At 44.8% G+C, this 18,081-nt stretch overlaps 1 protein-coding gene across 2 annotated transcripts in view; it reads right to left on the bottom strand.

Annotated features, from left to right (window-relative positions):
• Positions 1–260: 260 nt before the first annotated feature.
• malb (mal, T cell differentiation protein b) overlaps positions 261–18,081 on the bottom strand; it is a 34,794-nt gene continuing 16,973 nt past the window's right edge. Inside the window, exons 1-4 of one of the 2 annotated variants that reach the window (XM_067985078.1) lie at positions 15,969–16,164; positions 7,444–7,611; positions 5,607–5,741; positions 261–1,488 (exon numbers count right to left, since the gene is read on the bottom strand). In XM_067985078.1, the coding sequence (XP_067841179.1) occupies positions 1,411–1,488; positions 5,607–5,741; positions 7,444–7,611; positions 15,969–16,079 (492 nt within the window). In that variant the 5' untranslated portion in view covers positions 16,080–16,164 and the 3' untranslated portion in view covers positions 261–1,410. Of the gene's footprint in view, positions 1,489–5,606; positions 5,742–7,443; positions 7,612–15,968; positions 16,165–18,081 lie in introns of those variants that run through there. The other variant, XM_067985079.1, reaches the window with a different exon arrangement.

Here is an 18,081-nt window from a genome sequence, read left to right on the forward strand (position 1 = left end):
ATTGTTACCTTCCTGTTTGTGGGACCTTGCTGTGCGCAAATTAGCAGCTGCGTTTCTTCCATTACAGCAGTGACTACACTTCAAATGTACTTAATTGATTGTAAAGTGCTTTGGGACATCCTGAGGCTGTGAAAGATGATATATAAATGCAAGTTATTTCTTTCTTGCACTCACCATTTTGTAATTTTCATTAATGATCTTTATTTTTTTAAATGTAAGAAAACACATACATAGAAAGAACAGCTAATGTGTTGGCAACACATTTTTATGCATTTTATTAACAAGTAATGGAAACCAAAAAAAAATTGCTTTATGCATATAACAGCAAGGCTAAAGTAAGGATATTCGATACAAGTCAACTAATCTTACAGCCCAAATGTAAAGGCTCAAATCTGCAACAATATATGTGGACAAAATAACAAATTGTTGTGAATCAATTAAACAAAATAACAAGTGATAGATTACCAGATTATTAAAAAAATCAGAATTAACACAGTAAGGTTATTATAAATGCAAGGGTAAGGGTTAAAAAAAAATGGGCAGATTTTTCTCTTGCATTGCGTAGGTGTAAAGACTCTCGTGGGTGAACCACATGGAGGAAAATTAGGTGGAGAAGGTTGCACTCATGGAGCTTCCCTGGTTTTCCATCCACTTGTTAATGGGCAGAGGATCAGACAGGCTCCTTTCCGGGTGTGCTATCTTTACTGACCTATTTTGCTCCACCCAGGCTATCCTTTACACCCAAACACTGTGAGAGGAAAGTCCACCCTATATCAATTGGACCACACTTCTAGTCTCTGAGGCGACAAGGTAAACCATTCATTGGGAATTCCTTCCATATTCTCAACCCTTGAGAACCATATCCACACAAAAATCTTTGGAGTGAATTGCTAACAGCTTAAAAACTTCTTGCGGAGTCTCTTGACCTTTAACCCACTTCATTAAGAAGTGTGGCATAAACAAGATACAAGCTATCCATGGGATACGGAACATAGGAACAGGAGTATGCCATTCAGCCCCTCGAGCCTGTACTGCCATTCAATTAGATCATGGATGTTCTGTATCTTAACTCCATCTACCTGCCTTAGTTCTGTAAACCTTGCCAAACAAAAATCTATCAATTTCGGTCATGAAATTTTCAGTTGACCTAGCCTCAACAGCATTTGGGGGAGAGAGCTCCAGATTTCCACTTCTCTATGGAACTTTTAGCACAACCAACCGTTACATATTAAATACATTTCATTTACCGTTGGTTCTATTGTGTAAGGTTTTAGTTATATATCAATGCTGTAATTACAGTTACAAACGAGAATGATGTAAAACAATATTAAGGAAAGAGCAATCAGCAATTTTGAGAAGGGGGCAAAAATCTTCTGGTAAGACGTTGACACAAGCTGCTTGACTTGATGTTCATGAGGAGGATTTCCATCTCAATATTGACAATATCGCATGTATCGTGTAAAGTAAGGTGGCCAAGAATGCGAAAACCTGAAACAGCGAGACACAAAAATGTTTGATAGGAAAACAATATCTTAATTAGAAAGCTATACCCAAAACAGATTTATACTATTTTAGAACTGAATTTAGATCTACATTCCATTCTGCACCTAGAGATATTCTTGAAATATCTTCCAACTCAAGAAAGCACACAAGTGGTCCAGAGGATTACCCAGTGGGCAGCTAAGCCTCACAGACCAGGCCGGTGCCAGCTTTGATCCTGTTCTCAGTTAGCTGATCTCATTTAGGGTGGCAGTTCGGGTGCTACAATTGCCCAAAATGCCCCTGTGCTCCAAAGGGGAAAAAGCTCAGGGGCATTTTGGAGCACAGGGGCATTTTGGACAATTGTAGCACCCGAACTACCTGGAGCTGTTAACTTGGCACAGAATAGGCAAGGGAAGAATTTAATTTCACCTTCAATTATGAAGAAAGAAATTTGTATGCACTTCTGTACTCGTTAAGGTGAACACTATCGTAGAATCATAGAAAGTTACGGCACAGAAGGAGGCCATTCGGCCCATCGTGTCCGTGCCAGCCAAAAAAAAGCTATCCAGCTAAATCCCACTTTCCAGCACTTGGTCCGTAGCCTTGTAGGTTATGGCATTTCAGGTGCACAGCCAAGTATTTTTTAATGAGTTGAGGGTTTCTGCCTCCACCACCCTTGCAGGCAGTGAGTACCAGACCCCCACCACCCTCTGGGTGAAAAGATTTCTCTTCAGCTTCCCTCTAATCCTTCTACCAATTACTTTAAATCTATGCCTCCTGGTCACTGACTCCTCTGCTAAGGAAAATAGGTCCTTCCTATTCACTCTATCTAGTCCCATCATAATTTTATATACCTCAATTAAATCTCCTCTCAGCCTCCTTTGTTCCAAAGAAAACAACCCCAGCCTATCCAATCTTTTCTCATTGCTAAAATTCTCCAGCCCTGGCAACATCCTCGTAAATCTCCTTTGCACCCTCTCTAGTGCAATCACATCTTTCCTGTAATGTGGTGACCAGAACTGTAAACAGTACTCAAGCTGTGGCCTAACCAATGTTTTATACAGTTCTAGCATAACCTCCCTGCTCTTATATTATGTGCCTCGGCTAATAAAGGAAAGTATCCCGTATGCCTTTTTAACCACCTTACCTACCTGTCCTGCTACCTTCAGGGATCTGTGGACATGCACTCCAAGGTCCCTTTGTTCCTCTACACCTCTCAGTATCTTCCCATTTATTGTGTACTCCCTTGCCTTGTTTGCCCTCCCCAAATGCATTACCTCACACTTCTCCGGATTGAATTCCATTTGCCACTTTTCTGCCCATCTGATCAATCCATTGATATCTTCCTGCAGTCCACAGCTTTCCTCCTCACTATCAACCACATGGCCAATTTTTGTATCATCTGCAAACTTCCTGATCAAGGCCCCACACATTCAATCCAAATCATTAATATATACCACAAAAAGCAAGGGACCTAGTACTGAGCCTTGTGGGACCCCACTGGAAACAGCCTTCCAGTTGCAAAAACACCCGTCAACCATTACCCTTTGCTTCCCGCCACTGAGCCAATTTTGGATCCAACTAGCCACTTTCCCTTGGATCCCATGGGCTTTTACTTTTTTGACCAGTCTGCCATGTGGGACCTTGTCAAAAGCCTTGCTAAAATCCATGTAGACTACATCAAATGCATTATCCTCATTGACCCTCCTTGTTACCTCCTTAAAAAATTCAATCAAGTTAGTCAGACAGGACCTTCCCTTAACAAATCTATGTTGACTGTCCTTGATTACTCTGTGCCTTTCTAAATGACGATTTATGCTGTCACTCAGAATTAATTCCAATAATTTGCCCACCACTGAGGTTAGACTGACTGGCCTATAATCACTCGGTCTATTTCTTTCTCTCTTTTTAAACAACGGTACAACGTTAGCAGTCCTCCAATCCTCCAGCACCACGCCTACATCCAGGGAGGATTGGAAAATGATGGTCAGAGCCTCTGCTATTTCCTCCCTTGCTTCTCTTAACAGCCTGGGATACATTTCATGGGCCTGGCAATTTATCTACTTTCAAAGAGGCTAAACCCCTTAATACTTCCTCTCTCACTATGTTTATCCCATCCAATATTTCACACTCCTCCTCCTTAACTACAATCTCTGCATCGTCCCTCTCGTTTGTGAAGACAGACACAAAGTATTCATTACGAACCATACCCACATCTTCTGCCTCCATGCATAGGTTATTTTTTTGGTCTCTAATAGGCCCTACTTTTTCCTTAGTTATCCTCTTGCCCTTTATGTATTTATAAAACATTTTTGGGTTTTCCTTAATTTTACTTGCCAGTATTTTTTCATGCCCTCTCTTTGCTTTCCTAATTTCCTTTTTATTTTCACCCCTGCACTTTCTATACTCCTCTAGGCTTTCTGCAGTATTGAGCTCTCGGTGTCTGACATAAGCTTTCCCTTTTTGCCTTATCTTACCCTGTATGCTCCTTATCATCCAGGGGGCTCTAAATTTGGCAGCCCCTCCCTTTTTCTTTGTGGGAACATGTTTACTCTGAACCCCCTGAATCTCCCCCTTGAATGCCTCCCACTGCTCTGACACTGATTTACCTTCAAGTAGCTGTTTCCAGTCCGCTTTTGCTAAATCACTTCTCGACTTAGTAAAATTGGCCTTTCCCCAGTTTAGAACTTTTACTCCTGTTCTATCTTTGTTCTTTTGCATAACTATGCTAAATCTAACTGAATTGTGATCACTACCACCAAAATGCTCTCCCACTGATACTCCTTCCATCTGCCCAGCTTCATTCCCTAAAACTAAATCCAGAACTGCACCCCCCCCCTACCCCCACCAACCTTGTGTTGCTTGCTACGTATTGGCCAGACATTTTGCATTGATTAATATCCCCTACTATTACTGCCCTATTGTTTTTGCACTTCTCCGAAATTTGCCTACGTATTTGCTCTTCTATTGCCCTCTGACTGTTTGGGGGGGTCTATAGTACACTCCCAGCAGTGTGACTGCCCCTTTTTTTTGTTCTTTAGCTCAACCCATATGGCCTCATTTGATGATCCTTCTAACATATCATCCCTCCCCACGTAATTGTTTCTTTAGCTGCTATCAGTGCTGGAGAGGGGAAGACGTTTCTGTTTTGGGCATCCAGTGTCAGCATCATGCACTCCCAGGTCAGGTATGGCACAGTAGGATGCAGAGTACAGCTCCCTCTACTCAACCTCAAGACATACCTGAGACCCAACACAGATGAGCAGATCTTTGCAGCATTTCCATTTCCCATCCCGGACATCTCAGAGTGAGACCGCATTGACAAACAATATTGGCAATCTAACAAAAGCACTGAAAATAGTTCAGTCCACAGGCGAGGGTACCAGCCAATGTAGCACTGAGGCGTACAGACCAGAGGGTAACGGGTCTGATCTCTAGTCTATGCTGAGTTAGCTGATTTCAGAGATGCTACAATTGACCTCAGCACCAAGTGGTCCAGGGGGACGAGGAAGAAACAAATCAGCTGGTTTCCTGTTCCTGATCACTATCCGGAGACTCCAGCTGGGTATACGGAGGACGACCATCCAGGCTCACACATGAAGAACAGCACCAGGTCCCTGTGGAACCGAACCCCAGGGAGAGTCGGTACTTTCAGGATAGGAGGGGGGAATATTAGAGCAACAATATGCTCCCTGTGTGAAACCCAAAAAAAATCAGTCTCTAAACCATCAGGATTTATTTATCATTCATAATTCTGGGGCATTTAAGATCTTTAGCCTAGAAACTAATATCAGCGGACAAACATTTAAAGTGTTAAAATAACATTCCTCTATCCGTTATCTACTAGAATGCCTACATTAAAAATAGTGGAGAGAAGAATGGGATATGAACAGTTTCAATGTGCATCCACTAATGTCGCCAACATGCTTTGTCACTTAAATTTGCACTTTAAAAAAATAGTTGCAAAGTTGTTGGTTAATGTTCTGCTGCTTGATACCACTGATCCTTCACTCAGGACGATTGGACTTTTTTTGTCTGTATATTAAACATTGTACTGATCCCGTATACAGCACGGGTTCTGCACAAGTGAGAGAGAATATTTCAACAAATGAATGGTGACTTACTGTGGCAGCAATGTTGAGTTTGAATAATTTTGGATCAGCGCTGACTAAAAGCCGAAAGATCAATCTTGTGTCGCTAGCCTCCATAACGGCAACACTTAAATAAAACACAGCTGCAATGAAGTGGTAGAAGACATCCTGGAAGAGAAGAGGAAGCATAGAATGAGAAATCAATTCGCACAATCATTTTACAGTCGGCTCCCCCTGAGGTTCAGTTGGTAAATGCACTGCCCACTGAGAAAAGCCAAAGAGGTCCCAGTAGGGGCGCTGCAGTGGTTGTCCTTGAGCTTGGCACATCAATATCAGCTATGCTTCCTGCTCCAGTAGCTCCCACCTGCTGGGAAGTGGATGTCTGAGGACAGGACAATCAAAGAACCCACTGACCCTCATTGACCAGCCCCACAGGTGAATAATGGCTGAGATCCCAGAGGGCAGCAGGTACTCACAGAACTGTACCCCAGCAGACCTAACAGGACGAGGCGCCTGTTTTAGCACTGTTTACGCTATATGATTATCTCCGGGCACATATTTCTAACATTTAAGATTTCACAACCGTAATTTTTTTTCAGTTGTTCTTTTTTCCTCCCACTTTCTCTTGAAGGACTTTGAATATGTTCATATAAAAATAGCTGTGCAAAATTTGGGCAGTTATCTGGGGCTGAGGTACCTGGAAGGCGTGGGTTTCTAGATAAGCCCTTTCTGTTACTATCGACCATGGTAATCATAGGATTTTACAGTACAGAAGGAGACTAGTCGGCCTATCGTGCCTGTGCTGTCTCTCTGAAAGAGTTATCCACTTAGACCTTTCTTCATATCCTCTTAAATTTTATTTTTTTGAATATTTATCCATTTCCCTTTTAAAAGCTATTATAGATTCCGCTTTCACCACTGTTTCTGGTTGGGCAATCATTGTCCTGAACAAGTGTCTGCCTATATAAAATAAACATTCTCCTTCATTCATTTGGTGAAGATCTTATATTTATGCCTTTTAGTTATCAACTCACAAACCAAAGGAAATAGTTTTTCCCGATTTACATTATCAAAAAAACCTCATAATAAATGTAATAATAATGATATATATCACCCAACATGTTTCTTAGCAGTTTCTATCTTGTAATGCAAGTAAAATTGCTTTATATTTTCACGTAATCTTGAAGTGCTACTCATTGGGACATCAGCTCCATGAAAAGCTTTTCAAAAACAAAACCCCTGCAAATTATACACCACTTTACTCATCTGAATCTGTGCTACAAAACCCAGATAGGTCTATTACCTGTTCCTTTATCAACATATATATCTATTTTTTTAAGGATGGTGAGTCCTCAAGGCACAGTTTGCAATACTTGTTGGCATCATTGGATCGCAGGAGAAATGTCAGTCTCTGCGATTCCTCATACAGCCACTACTCGGGCTGCCAACGCTCATGGAGCTGTACCCCAGCATGAGCGGTATTGCCAACATTTGTGATTTTGTTAATGATTGGTTGGAGGGGATGGGTCTTTGAAATCGAGCGTTCAGCCTTACCACCCCGTTCTCACTGGAATCCAGCTGGTCACCATTTTTTTCCCATTTCCTGTCATCACTAAATGCATTCCAAGGACATGTAGCAGAGTCTATGATATGAGTGATTCTACCCTGCTGGACTGAAAAATCTTTAAAGTAAAGCATTCCAGCTTATAACTCGCACTTTTAGCTGCACACATCACAATTAGGGGAATCATTAGAAGATTACAGAACAGAAAATAATGCTTATGTTGCTAAAGTTGGAATATCGGAGCTGATTTGCAATGGGAACTGTTCTGTTGTGTAATACAGAGCTCATAGAAGGCCATAGACGTACCACTGCAGTCCATGCAGATGAACTGTTCTGGACTCCAGCCAGGTACAGTATGAGCAGCAACGTAGTTATAACAAAGCAGAAGACCGAAACAAACATCAACCAGCCTTGATCTTGTGGAAATGAAACTCGAGTAGAAGCCACAAGGATCCAAACTAGGCCACCAAAAACCTAGAACGACAAATACAAAAAAAAACAAAGTTAGATATAAAACCTCTACCCGGTCTGGCCCACATGTTATTTCAGTCCCACATTATGTGGTTTACTCATAATATGGACAACCAGGAACTGGACAACCAGGAACGACAACTGGACAACCAGGAACGACAACTGGACAACCAGGAACACTACAGACGGTTACCCGCAGATCCGACCAAAGAACACACCCACCAGCTCAACAAACTGATCAAGACCTTCGATCCAGACCTTCAAAGCATCCTACGCATTCTCATCCCACGTAATCCCCGCGTGGGAGACTTCTACTGCCTCCCAAAGATACACAAAGCCAACACACCCGGACGTCCCATCGTATCAGGCAACGGAACCCTGTGTGAGAACCTCTCTGGATACATCGAGGGCATCCTGAAACCCATCGTACAGGGAACCCCCAGCTTCTGTCGTGACACTACAGACTTCCTACAAAAACTCAGTACCCACGGACCAGTTGAACCAGGAACACTTCTCACCACGATGGACGTCTCGGCACTATACACCAGTATCCCCCACGATGACGGCATCGCTGCGACAGCATCAATACTCAACACCAACAACAGCCAATCTCCGGAAGCCATCCTACAACTCATCCGCTTCATCCTGGATCACAATGTCTTCACCTTCGATAACCAGTTCTTTACCCAAACACACGGAACAGCCATGGGGACCAAATTCGCACCCCAATACGCCAACATTTTCATGCACAAGTTCGAGCAGGACTTCTTCACTGCACAAGACCTCCAACCAACACTATACACCAGATACATCGACGACATTTTCTTTCTATGGACCCACGGCAAGGAATCACTAAAGAGACTACACGATAACATCAACAAGTTCCATCCCACCATCAAGCTCACCATGGACTACTCCTCAGAATCAGTTTCTTTCTTGGACACACGAATCTCCATCAAAGACGGGCACCTCAGCACCTCACTCTACCGCAAGCCCACGGACAACCTCACGATGCTCCACTTTTCCAGCTTCCACCCTAACCACGTCAAAGAGGCCATCCCCTATGGACAGGCCCTGCGAATACACAGGGTCTGCTCAGACGAGGAGGAACGCGATGGACACCTACAGACGCTGAAAGACGCCCTAGTAAGAACGGGATATGACGCTCGACTCATCGATCGACAGTTCCGACGGGCCACAGCAAAAAATCGCATAGACCTCCTCAGGAGACTAACACGGGACGCAACCAACAGAGTACCCTTTGTCGTCCAGTACTTCCCCGGAGCGGAGAAACTACGCCATGTTCTCCGCAGCCTTCAACATGTCATCAATGAGGACAAACACCTCGCTATGGCCATCCCCACACCTCCACTACTCGCCTTTAAACAGCCACCCAACCTCAAACAGACCATCGTTCGCAGCAAACTACCTAGCTTTCAAGAGAACAGCGTCCACGACGCCACACAACCCTGCCACGGTAACCTCTGCAAGACATGCCAGATCATCGACACAGATACCACCATCACACGAGATGACACCACCCACCAGGTGCATGGTTCATACTCCTGTGACTCAGCCAACGTTGTCTACCTCATACGTTGCAGGAAAGGATGCCCCAGAGCATGGTACATTGGCGAGACCATGCAGACGCTGCGACAACGGATGAACGGACACCGCGCAACAATCGCCAAACAGGAGGGTTCCCTCCCAGTCGGGGAACACTTCAGCAGTCATGGACATTCATCCACCGACCTTCGGGTAAGCGTACTCCAAGGCGGCCTTCGAGACACACGACAACGCAAAATCGTCGAGCAGAAATTGATAGCCAAGTTCCGCACCCATGAGGACGGCCTCAACCGGGATCTTGGGTTCATGTCACGCTACACGTTACCCCACCAGCGAACAAATGTTATCTGTTTTTAATATAATGGGTCATTTGCTGGCTCTCTCTGCCTTCCGGATGTTTCTGCCTCTCTCTGTGTTTTTTTTTCTCTGTTTTTTTTTCCCTGTTTGTTTTTTTATTGAATGTGTATTCGGAGGTTCTGCAGGTAACACCTCTCTGTCTGAACACGGTGATTGCCTTGGCAACGGGCAGTTGCAGAGGCAGTCTGTAAACACCATTTATTATTGTTCAATATGTATAAATGCGTAGGCTTCAAGGAGATCTTGAAACATTTGCCTGAGGAAGGAGAAAATCTCCGAAAGCTTGTGAATTTAAAATAAAATTGCTGGACTATAACTTGGTGTTGTAAAATTGTTTACAATTACTCATAATAACCTTTGATGTGGGCTAGCAAGCTACTTAGTTTCAGATGCAGTTTATGAAGTTCAGTAATATTAACACCATCGTGGAGCACCATCCATCACCACAAGGATTGCATCAGTCCAAGGTTCACCTTGTCCAGAACAGTAGAACCAGAGGACATGGGCATGGTGGTAAGTTCAAAACTATTCTGCGGAAACAATATTTTGGTGAGTGAATGGCAAATCTATGGAATAGACCCCTTAGGGAGATGATGAAAGCAGTTAGTATGGATTCATTCAAATGCAAATTAGATAGATTTCTTCCAGAAAATATCATTTTGGGATCCAGTACATGAGCAATTTAAGACATGACATGTGGTAAGTGTAGCATGCTTGAGAGGAACAAATGACTTTGGACCTATGGGTCCCCAAACTTTCCACCACTGGGGTGTTCATTGTGTCATTTCTGGGTCTGTTGTAGACTAATTGATAGAGATTGTTTACTATGAGTAGTTAATATCTCCATTATCATTGTATCATGCGACTACCAGAATGGTAGAAGACGAACTAGATGGATGAGTGAGAGTGCGAGGTGAGTTAGAACTCCGCCCACTGCAGCTGATAACAGGACTGGGCTATTTGAACTCCCAGGCCTCATTATCATGCTGCTGGTCCAGTTCCCACCCAGAACGAGCAAGAGATAGGTGGGAAGCGGCTGCTGGCCTTAAACAGGCAGACAGAAACTTTACAACTGGGCTTCCAAGGCATCACACAAGTCCTCCAAACTGTTCTCCAGCAGGGTGGCAGGAGTGATGTGGGTCTGGCCCAGGAAAGAGACGATGGCAAAAGGGGACATGGAAGTGGGGACGCCACTCAAAGCGCTCCCACGTCTCACCCGTTGCCCCCCACTCCCAACCAGAACCCGCAATGCTGCCTCCTCGCCAGGTGGCAGAGTCTGCCCCTGCACAGGGGCAGGTGGAGCAGTCTTTGGCGAGGCCCTCACGGGCTCCAAAACCCACAGGGTGTAGGCCGAAAGCATCTAGGCAGTCAGGACATGAACAAGAGCAACCTGCCACTACATCTGCTGCAGCCACAGGGGATGCACCACGTAGAAGTAGTCATAAGAGAAAGGCGAAGGATTAGTGATCACGAAAGGTATGCGCAAGGGTGTCTGACAGACTGTCATGTTTTTCATTTATATTTGGTTTTTATTAAATTCACATTAAATGTTATCATTCTCACCACTACTGCCACGTCTTGCCCATTCTTGACTGGCTTTTGTGATAGGGCCCTTTCATGTGCTTCATCATGAACGGCAAAACTTGATGCCACCCAGTGGGTGCGTTCATAGTGGGTGTGTTCATAGTGGGTGTATGTGTAGTTGTAGGACTGTTTTGTGCAGGGGTGGGGGGGTGCTGGTGTTGGCGCTGCTCTTTCCAGGTTGTCTGATGACAGGACTATCCTCACTTTGCAGATGTCCTCATCAGGATCGTTCAAATATTAGTGACTCCCTGGCCTCACAAGCAGCCAGGTGAGCCGTTGCTCTGCCGATGGGTTCCTCCCCCTCCTCTTCCTCCTCTTCTTCCTCGTTCTCTTCCTCCTCCTCGTCCTACTCCCGACGAAGGACGAAAGCTCCGAAAGCTTGTGATTTTCAAATAAAACTGTTGGACTATAACCTGGTGTTGTAAGATTCCTTACAGATGTTAGATGTGGATGCTGGATGGGGACATGGGGCGTCAACAACCAGTCACCCTCTCTGTTGCACCATGTTGTGCAGAACACAACAGACGACTATAATTTTACCCACTCTCGATGGTGTGTATTGAAGCACTCCCCCAGACCGATCCAGGCACCGAAATCGCATCTTCAGCAGTCCTATCGATTGTTCAATTATAGACCTGGTGGCGATGTGACTGTCATTGTATCGATGCTGTTCCTCGCTGATGGGGGTCCTCAGAGGTGTCATGAGCCATGTGTGCAGGGGGTATCCCTTGTCCCCGAGGAGCCAGCCTTTAAGGCTGTTTGGTGTTTGCAAGAGGGGCGGGATGTTGGATTCCGTCAGAATTAATGAATCATGGCAGCTGCCAGGGAATCTGACGCACACGTGAAGAAATCTTCTCCGGTGGTCACAAACGAGCTGAGTGTTGATGGAATGATATCTCTTTCTGTTGATGAACAGTCCTGGCTCGTGTGGAGGTGCTCGGACTGATATATACATGCAATCGATTGCACCCTGTACCCGTGGGAAGACAGGCGCAGAGTGGAATCCCACTGCCCTCTCCGTCTGGCTCAGGTCGTCCATGGGGAAGCTGACCTAGTGGGTCGCCCTGCGAAACAAACCATCGGTGACTTATAAGAACATAAGAACATAAGAAATTGGAGCAGGAGTAGGCCAATCGGCCCCTCGAGCCTGCTCCGCCATTCAATAAGATCATGGCTGATCTGATCCCAACCACAAATCTAAAGAACACAAGAAGTCGGAGCAGGACCCGGCCACATAGCCCCTGGGCCCTCTCCGCCACCCACAGGGCATTGACCGATCCGAACTCAGCTTCATGTCCAATTTCCTGCCCGCTCCCCATAACCCCTAATTCCCTTTACTTCTAGGAAACTGTCTATTTCTGTTTTAAATTTATCTAATGATGTAGCTTCCACAGCTTCCTGGGGCAGCAAATTCCACAGACCGACCACCCTCTGAGTGAAGAAGTTTCTCCTCATCTCAGTTTTGAAAGAGCAGCCCCTTATTCTAAGATTATGCCCCCTAGTTCTAGTTTCACCCATCTTTGGGAACATCCTTACTGCATCCACCCGATCAAGACCCTTCACAATCTTATATGTTTCAATAAGATCGCCTCTCATTCTTCTGAACTCCAATGAGTAGAGTCCCAATCTACTCAACCTCTCCTCATATGTCCGCCCCCTCATCCCCGGGATTAACCGAGTGAACCTTCTTTGTACTGCCTCGAGAGCAAGTATGTCTTTTCTTAAGTATGGAGACCAAAACTGTATGCAGTATTCCAGGTGCGGTCTCACCAATACCTTATATAACTGCAGCAATACCTCCTTGTTTTTATATTCTATCCCCCTAGCAATAAAAGCCAACATTCCGTTGGCTTTCTTGATCACCTGCTGCACCTGCATACCAACTTTTTGATTTTCTTGCACTAGGACCCCCAGATCCCTTTGTACTGCAGTACTTTCCAGTCTCTCGCCATTAAGAAAATAACTTGCTCTCTGATTTTTCCTGCCAAAGTGCATAACCTCACATTTTCCAATATTATATTGCATCTGCCAAATCTCCGCCCACTCACCCAGCCTGTCTATATCCCCTTGCAGGTTTTTTATGTCCTCCTCACTCTCTACTTTCCCTCCCATCTTTGTATCATCTGCAAATTTTGATATGTTGCACTCGGTCCCCTCCTCCAAATCGTTAATATAGATTGTAAAGAGTTGGGGACCCAGCACCGACCCCTGTGGAACACCACTGGTTACTGGTTGCCAGTCCGAGAATGAACCATTTATCCCAACTCTCTGCTTCCTGTTCGATAACCAATCCTCCACCCATGCCAGAATATTACCCCCAATCCCGTGATTTTTTATCTTAAGTAATAATCTTTTATGTGGCACCTTGTCGAATGCCTTCTGGAAGTCTAAATACACTACGTCCACTGGTTCCCCTTTATCCACCCTATACGTTATATCCTCGAAGAACTCAAGCAAATTTGTCAGACATGTGGGTAGACGACTGAGAGACCCCGGCGATGTCACCGGTGGCACCCTTGAATGATCCAGAGGCGAAGAAGTTAAGGGCATTGGTCACTTTAACATCAACGGGCAATGCGATGCCGCCAGGCCCATCCGGGAGCAGTTCAGCATGAAGGAGGCTGCAGATGTCTGCGACCACCTGGTGACTCACTCTCAGCCTCTGTATGCACTGCTCCTCAGAGAGGTCCAAGAAGCTGACCCTCGGTCTGTACACCCTCTGCCGAGGGTAGTGCCTCCTGCGACGTCGCTCCCTCTGTTGTTCCCCTCTGTACTCTTGTGCAGGTGCCTGTGGCGCAGCACCGTGTTGCGGAGTTGCAAGTGGCGGAGGTGCACGCCGTGCCTGGCGAGGATGGTGATGTTCCTCCTCCTCAGATGTACTGGTGAATGCAGCCATCGCGCCCCCCCATCCCGATGGTGTCAGTTTGAGGGGGTCCGAAAAGTAGGTAAATATGTGTAAACAGAACAATTCTGAGTGTGAACCATGAATTCTCAGTCTAAACCCAAAGATCGCCCAGCCAAAAATTTGTCTGAGAGAACTGACAGCCCTGCTGCAAAAACTCACTGTTTATCCCCATCTGTCAAAGAGGGATTTAAATGGCCAAATGGCTGCCGGCTGAAATCCGCCTAGTTTCCCATGGCGAGCTTCACACAGCACGGGAAAGACATCAAGGCAGCGTTGCAATCACTTGCCATCATCCTTAATTACATTCATGCACATTTCAAGTACTTTAAGTACTTCAATTGTTGGTTTAAATATCATCCCGCCGGCTTTAATTGCCAGCGGGACTTCCGGGTTCGGGAACGGCGCGCGCACCCAGATGGCTGTGGGTCGCGCGTGTTTTCCGGCGGGTTGGAGCCAGGATTCCTTCCTGCTCCAGAAAATACCGATTTTGTTTGCCCCCCACACTCCGCCTCCAATGCAGCTGCACTTTGCTTTTAAAATCGTGCCCCATGGAACAGAGGGCAGGAAAATGTTATTTGTGCAGGGAGTTGTGAGGCTGTGGAATTCATTACCAGTGTTACTGGCTGAGGCAGAAACCATGTCAACATTCAAGAATCGATTGGATAGGTGGATGAAGGTAAAGGCTTTGAAAAGATGTGAAAAGAGGGTGTGTAAATGTGATTAGAACTATTTGTTTATGAGGAGGGTAAACAGCAACATGGACTGGTTGGGCAAATGCCCTGTTTTCTGTTGTAACTTCTATATGTTTCTGTCTATTTTGCATATTTGTTCCTTGTTCATAAGTAAGGTGGCATGAGGCCAGATCGCATGACTAAGGCAAATTGCTCCACTTCATGAAAATGGAAATCAAAAAGATAATTAGTTCACACGTTTAATGCACCAATGCCTTCAGAGAGATGTTTAATTGTGACATTTTTTTCAAAAAATGATTTTGCCAATATTCTCCCTCCTCTGTTCCTGATTCCATCAATTCCTTTTGGGCACAGATCCACTATCACACTTCGGTATGCCATCCAAGAAACCTGTTCTTCAGGTTCTCTAAACATTCAGAGCAGGCAGGCTATTCAAGCCTATAAGCGACTGCCTGTATTAAGCGTGGATGTTTTAAGTGGTGGGGACTTTCTGCGGAACCATTCCTATGGTGAGATGCAATTGTTTTCAGCAGCTGGGGCCAATGAGTTCAATAATCCTTCAGACTGGCCCGCGTCCTTTTTTCATTCTATTGCGTTCTTTCAGCAAGTAGGACAAACTTAAAATACCTCAATTCTTTTTTTCCCAGCAGATTAATAATATAGCTCCTTCTTATCTAAATCAATCAGTGTTTTTACAAATGGCCAGTTTGCAATCTGTAAAACTGCGATTCACCTGTAACCTGTTGCTGTGAACACTAACACCAGAAAAAACAGCTTTTCTCTCTTTTACAGGCGTAGGCTCAACATACACAGATTAGTTGAGAGAGTACAGGAATTACTGTGAACATTTAGTTTTCAACCATTTATGTTTAGTTTTATGTACTGAATTTACAGTAAGCTGCCTCATGAACAGCATTATTTGCCTCTCTTTCCCTTCTCCTCTTTCTCTCTGTCCCTCTCCTTTTGATCTAGACGTCTCTTTTCTGTGCATGTTTTTTTTCCCACTGTCTCTTTCATTCCTTTCTCTCTGCCTGTTCTTCTCTGTTCTTGTGTCTCTCCCTTTCTGCCTTTTGCCTCTCCGTTTCCTCTCTCTTTTCCTGTATTCTCTGTTTCATGTACCCCAGTTATCCATTACATACTCTCTATACACCTATAGGAATATCAAAGATCCTGGAAACGTCACACTGCAATTCAAAGTATAAATACAGAAATACATTTTTAGCAGTAACTTAATAAAACAGCGTAATGTTACTCACAAATTCACCTAGCATCAGGATCTCTGGAAATGATGTACACACTTTCCCCCCAGATGGTATGGGACTGGTTGAAGCAGCTGGAGTTGACATGGTGTTATTAGCAACAGACATGAAATTGCAAAAAAGATTGCCTGGCTAGTGCAAGCACAGTCACAGTTAGGTGACACTCTGAAGTCTAGCGTGTGTCAGGATTGATATACTAGAGGCTGGTTGAAGGTATGTCACTCAGACTTAATCATTCCTCCATGAGAGTGTCACAGATGTGGTGGGAGTTATGAGAGGGTCAGAGATGTGATGGGAGGTATGAGAGGGTCAGAGATGTGATGGAAGGTGTGAGAGGGTCAGAGATGTGGTGGGAGGTATGAGAGGGTCAGATGGAGGGATGAGGTATCTGAGGTGTCGGAGATTTGGGCAGAAGTATGAGAGGGTCAGAGATGTGGGGATGGCAGTATGAGAGAGTCAGAGATATGGGGGGTGGACAGTATGAGAGTCAGAGATGTTGGAGGGGGTATGAGCAGATCAGAGATATGGCAGGAAATATGGGAGAGTCAGACATTGAGAGCCAATATAAACTAAATGGTACTATTTTGAGGGGGGGTGCAAGAGCAGAAGAGCCTGGGGGTGCATATTCACAAATCTTTGAAGTTGGCAGGACTTGTACATTTGGCTTTGTAAATAGGGGAATTGAATACAAAAACAAGGAAGTTATGCTAAACCTTTACAAATGAGTAGTTACGTCTCAGTTGGAGTATTGTGTACAATTCTGAACACCACACCTTAGGAAGGATGTCAAGATCTTGGAGTGGGTACAGAGGAGGTTTACCAGGATGATACCGGGGATAAGGGACTACAGTTTTGTGGAGAGATTGGAGAAGCTGGGATTGTTCTTCGTAAAGCAGAGAAGGTTAAGGGGAGACCTAATAGAGGTATTCAAAATAATGAGGAGTATTGATAGAGCAATTAGGGAGAAACTGTTTCCTCCTCCAAGCGGGTCGGTAACCAAAGGTCATCGATTTAAAATAATTGGCAGAAGAACTAGAGGGGAAATTAGGAGAATTTTTTTCACACAGAGGGTTGTTAAGATCTGGAACGCACTCCCTGAGTGGGTGGTGGAAGCAGATTGCAGTGTGTGGAGCCTCGTACAACATGCTACACGCTGCAGTAAAACTGACAACGGGCAGTGGATTGGGGACGCGTTGCCCGTTTTTACATTTTAACCCCCCCCTCCTCCAGCCTCTACCACCTATTGTTGGGGGGGGGGAAGGGGGATTAATATCGAGGTCAATATTTCATTGAGTGAATGGTAAATCTCTGGAATAGACTCTGTGGGGAGAAGGTGGAAACTGTTAGTATTGAGCATTCAAATGCAAATTAGATAGATTTCTTTCAGAAAATAACATTTTGGGATCCAGTATAGGAGTAATTTGAGACATGACAGGTGGTAAGTGTAGCATACTTGGGAGGAACAAATGTTGGGAGGAACTATTGTTCCGAAAGCTTTCCACCAGTGGGGTTTTCCTTGTGCCATTTCTGGGTATGTTGTAGACTAATTGATAGAGATTGATTGCTATAATTAGTCAACAACTCCATTATCAGTGCTCAACAGCACTAGTGAACCTCCCAGCGAGTCCATCGGTCCCAGCTCTGTTGAGATGCAACCTGTCCGTCTTGAATAGGTTCCTCCTGCCCCACAATGGTCCCAATGCCCCAAGAATCTGAAGCCCTCCCTCCTGCACCATGTCTCTGGCCGCAAGCCTCTAGTCTTGAGTTTTTTGATAAGGTAACAGAGAGGGTCGATGAGGGCAATGCAGTTGATGTTGTGAATATGGACTTTCAAAAGGCATTTGATAAAGTGCCACATAATAGGCTTGTCCGCAAAGTTGAAGCCCATGGAATAAAAGGGGCAGTGGCAGCATGGAAATGAAACTGGCTAAGAGACAGGAAACAGAGAGTAGTGGTGAACTGTTGTTTTTCGGACCGGAGGGAAATATACAGTGGTGTTCCCCAGGGATCAGTACTAGGACCACTGCTTTTTTTGATCTATATTAATGACTTGGACTTGGGTGTACAGGGCGCAATTTCAAAATTTGCAGATGACGCAAAACTTGGAAGT

Source organism: Heptranchias perlo, chromosome 5 (assembly GCF_035084215.1).
Source record: "Heptranchias perlo isolate sHepPer1 chromosome 5, sHepPer1.hap1, whole genome shotgun sequence".
In the NCBI taxonomy this organism is placed as follows: domain Eukaryota; kingdom Metazoa; phylum Chordata; class Chondrichthyes; order Hexanchiformes; family Hexanchidae; genus Heptranchias; species Heptranchias perlo.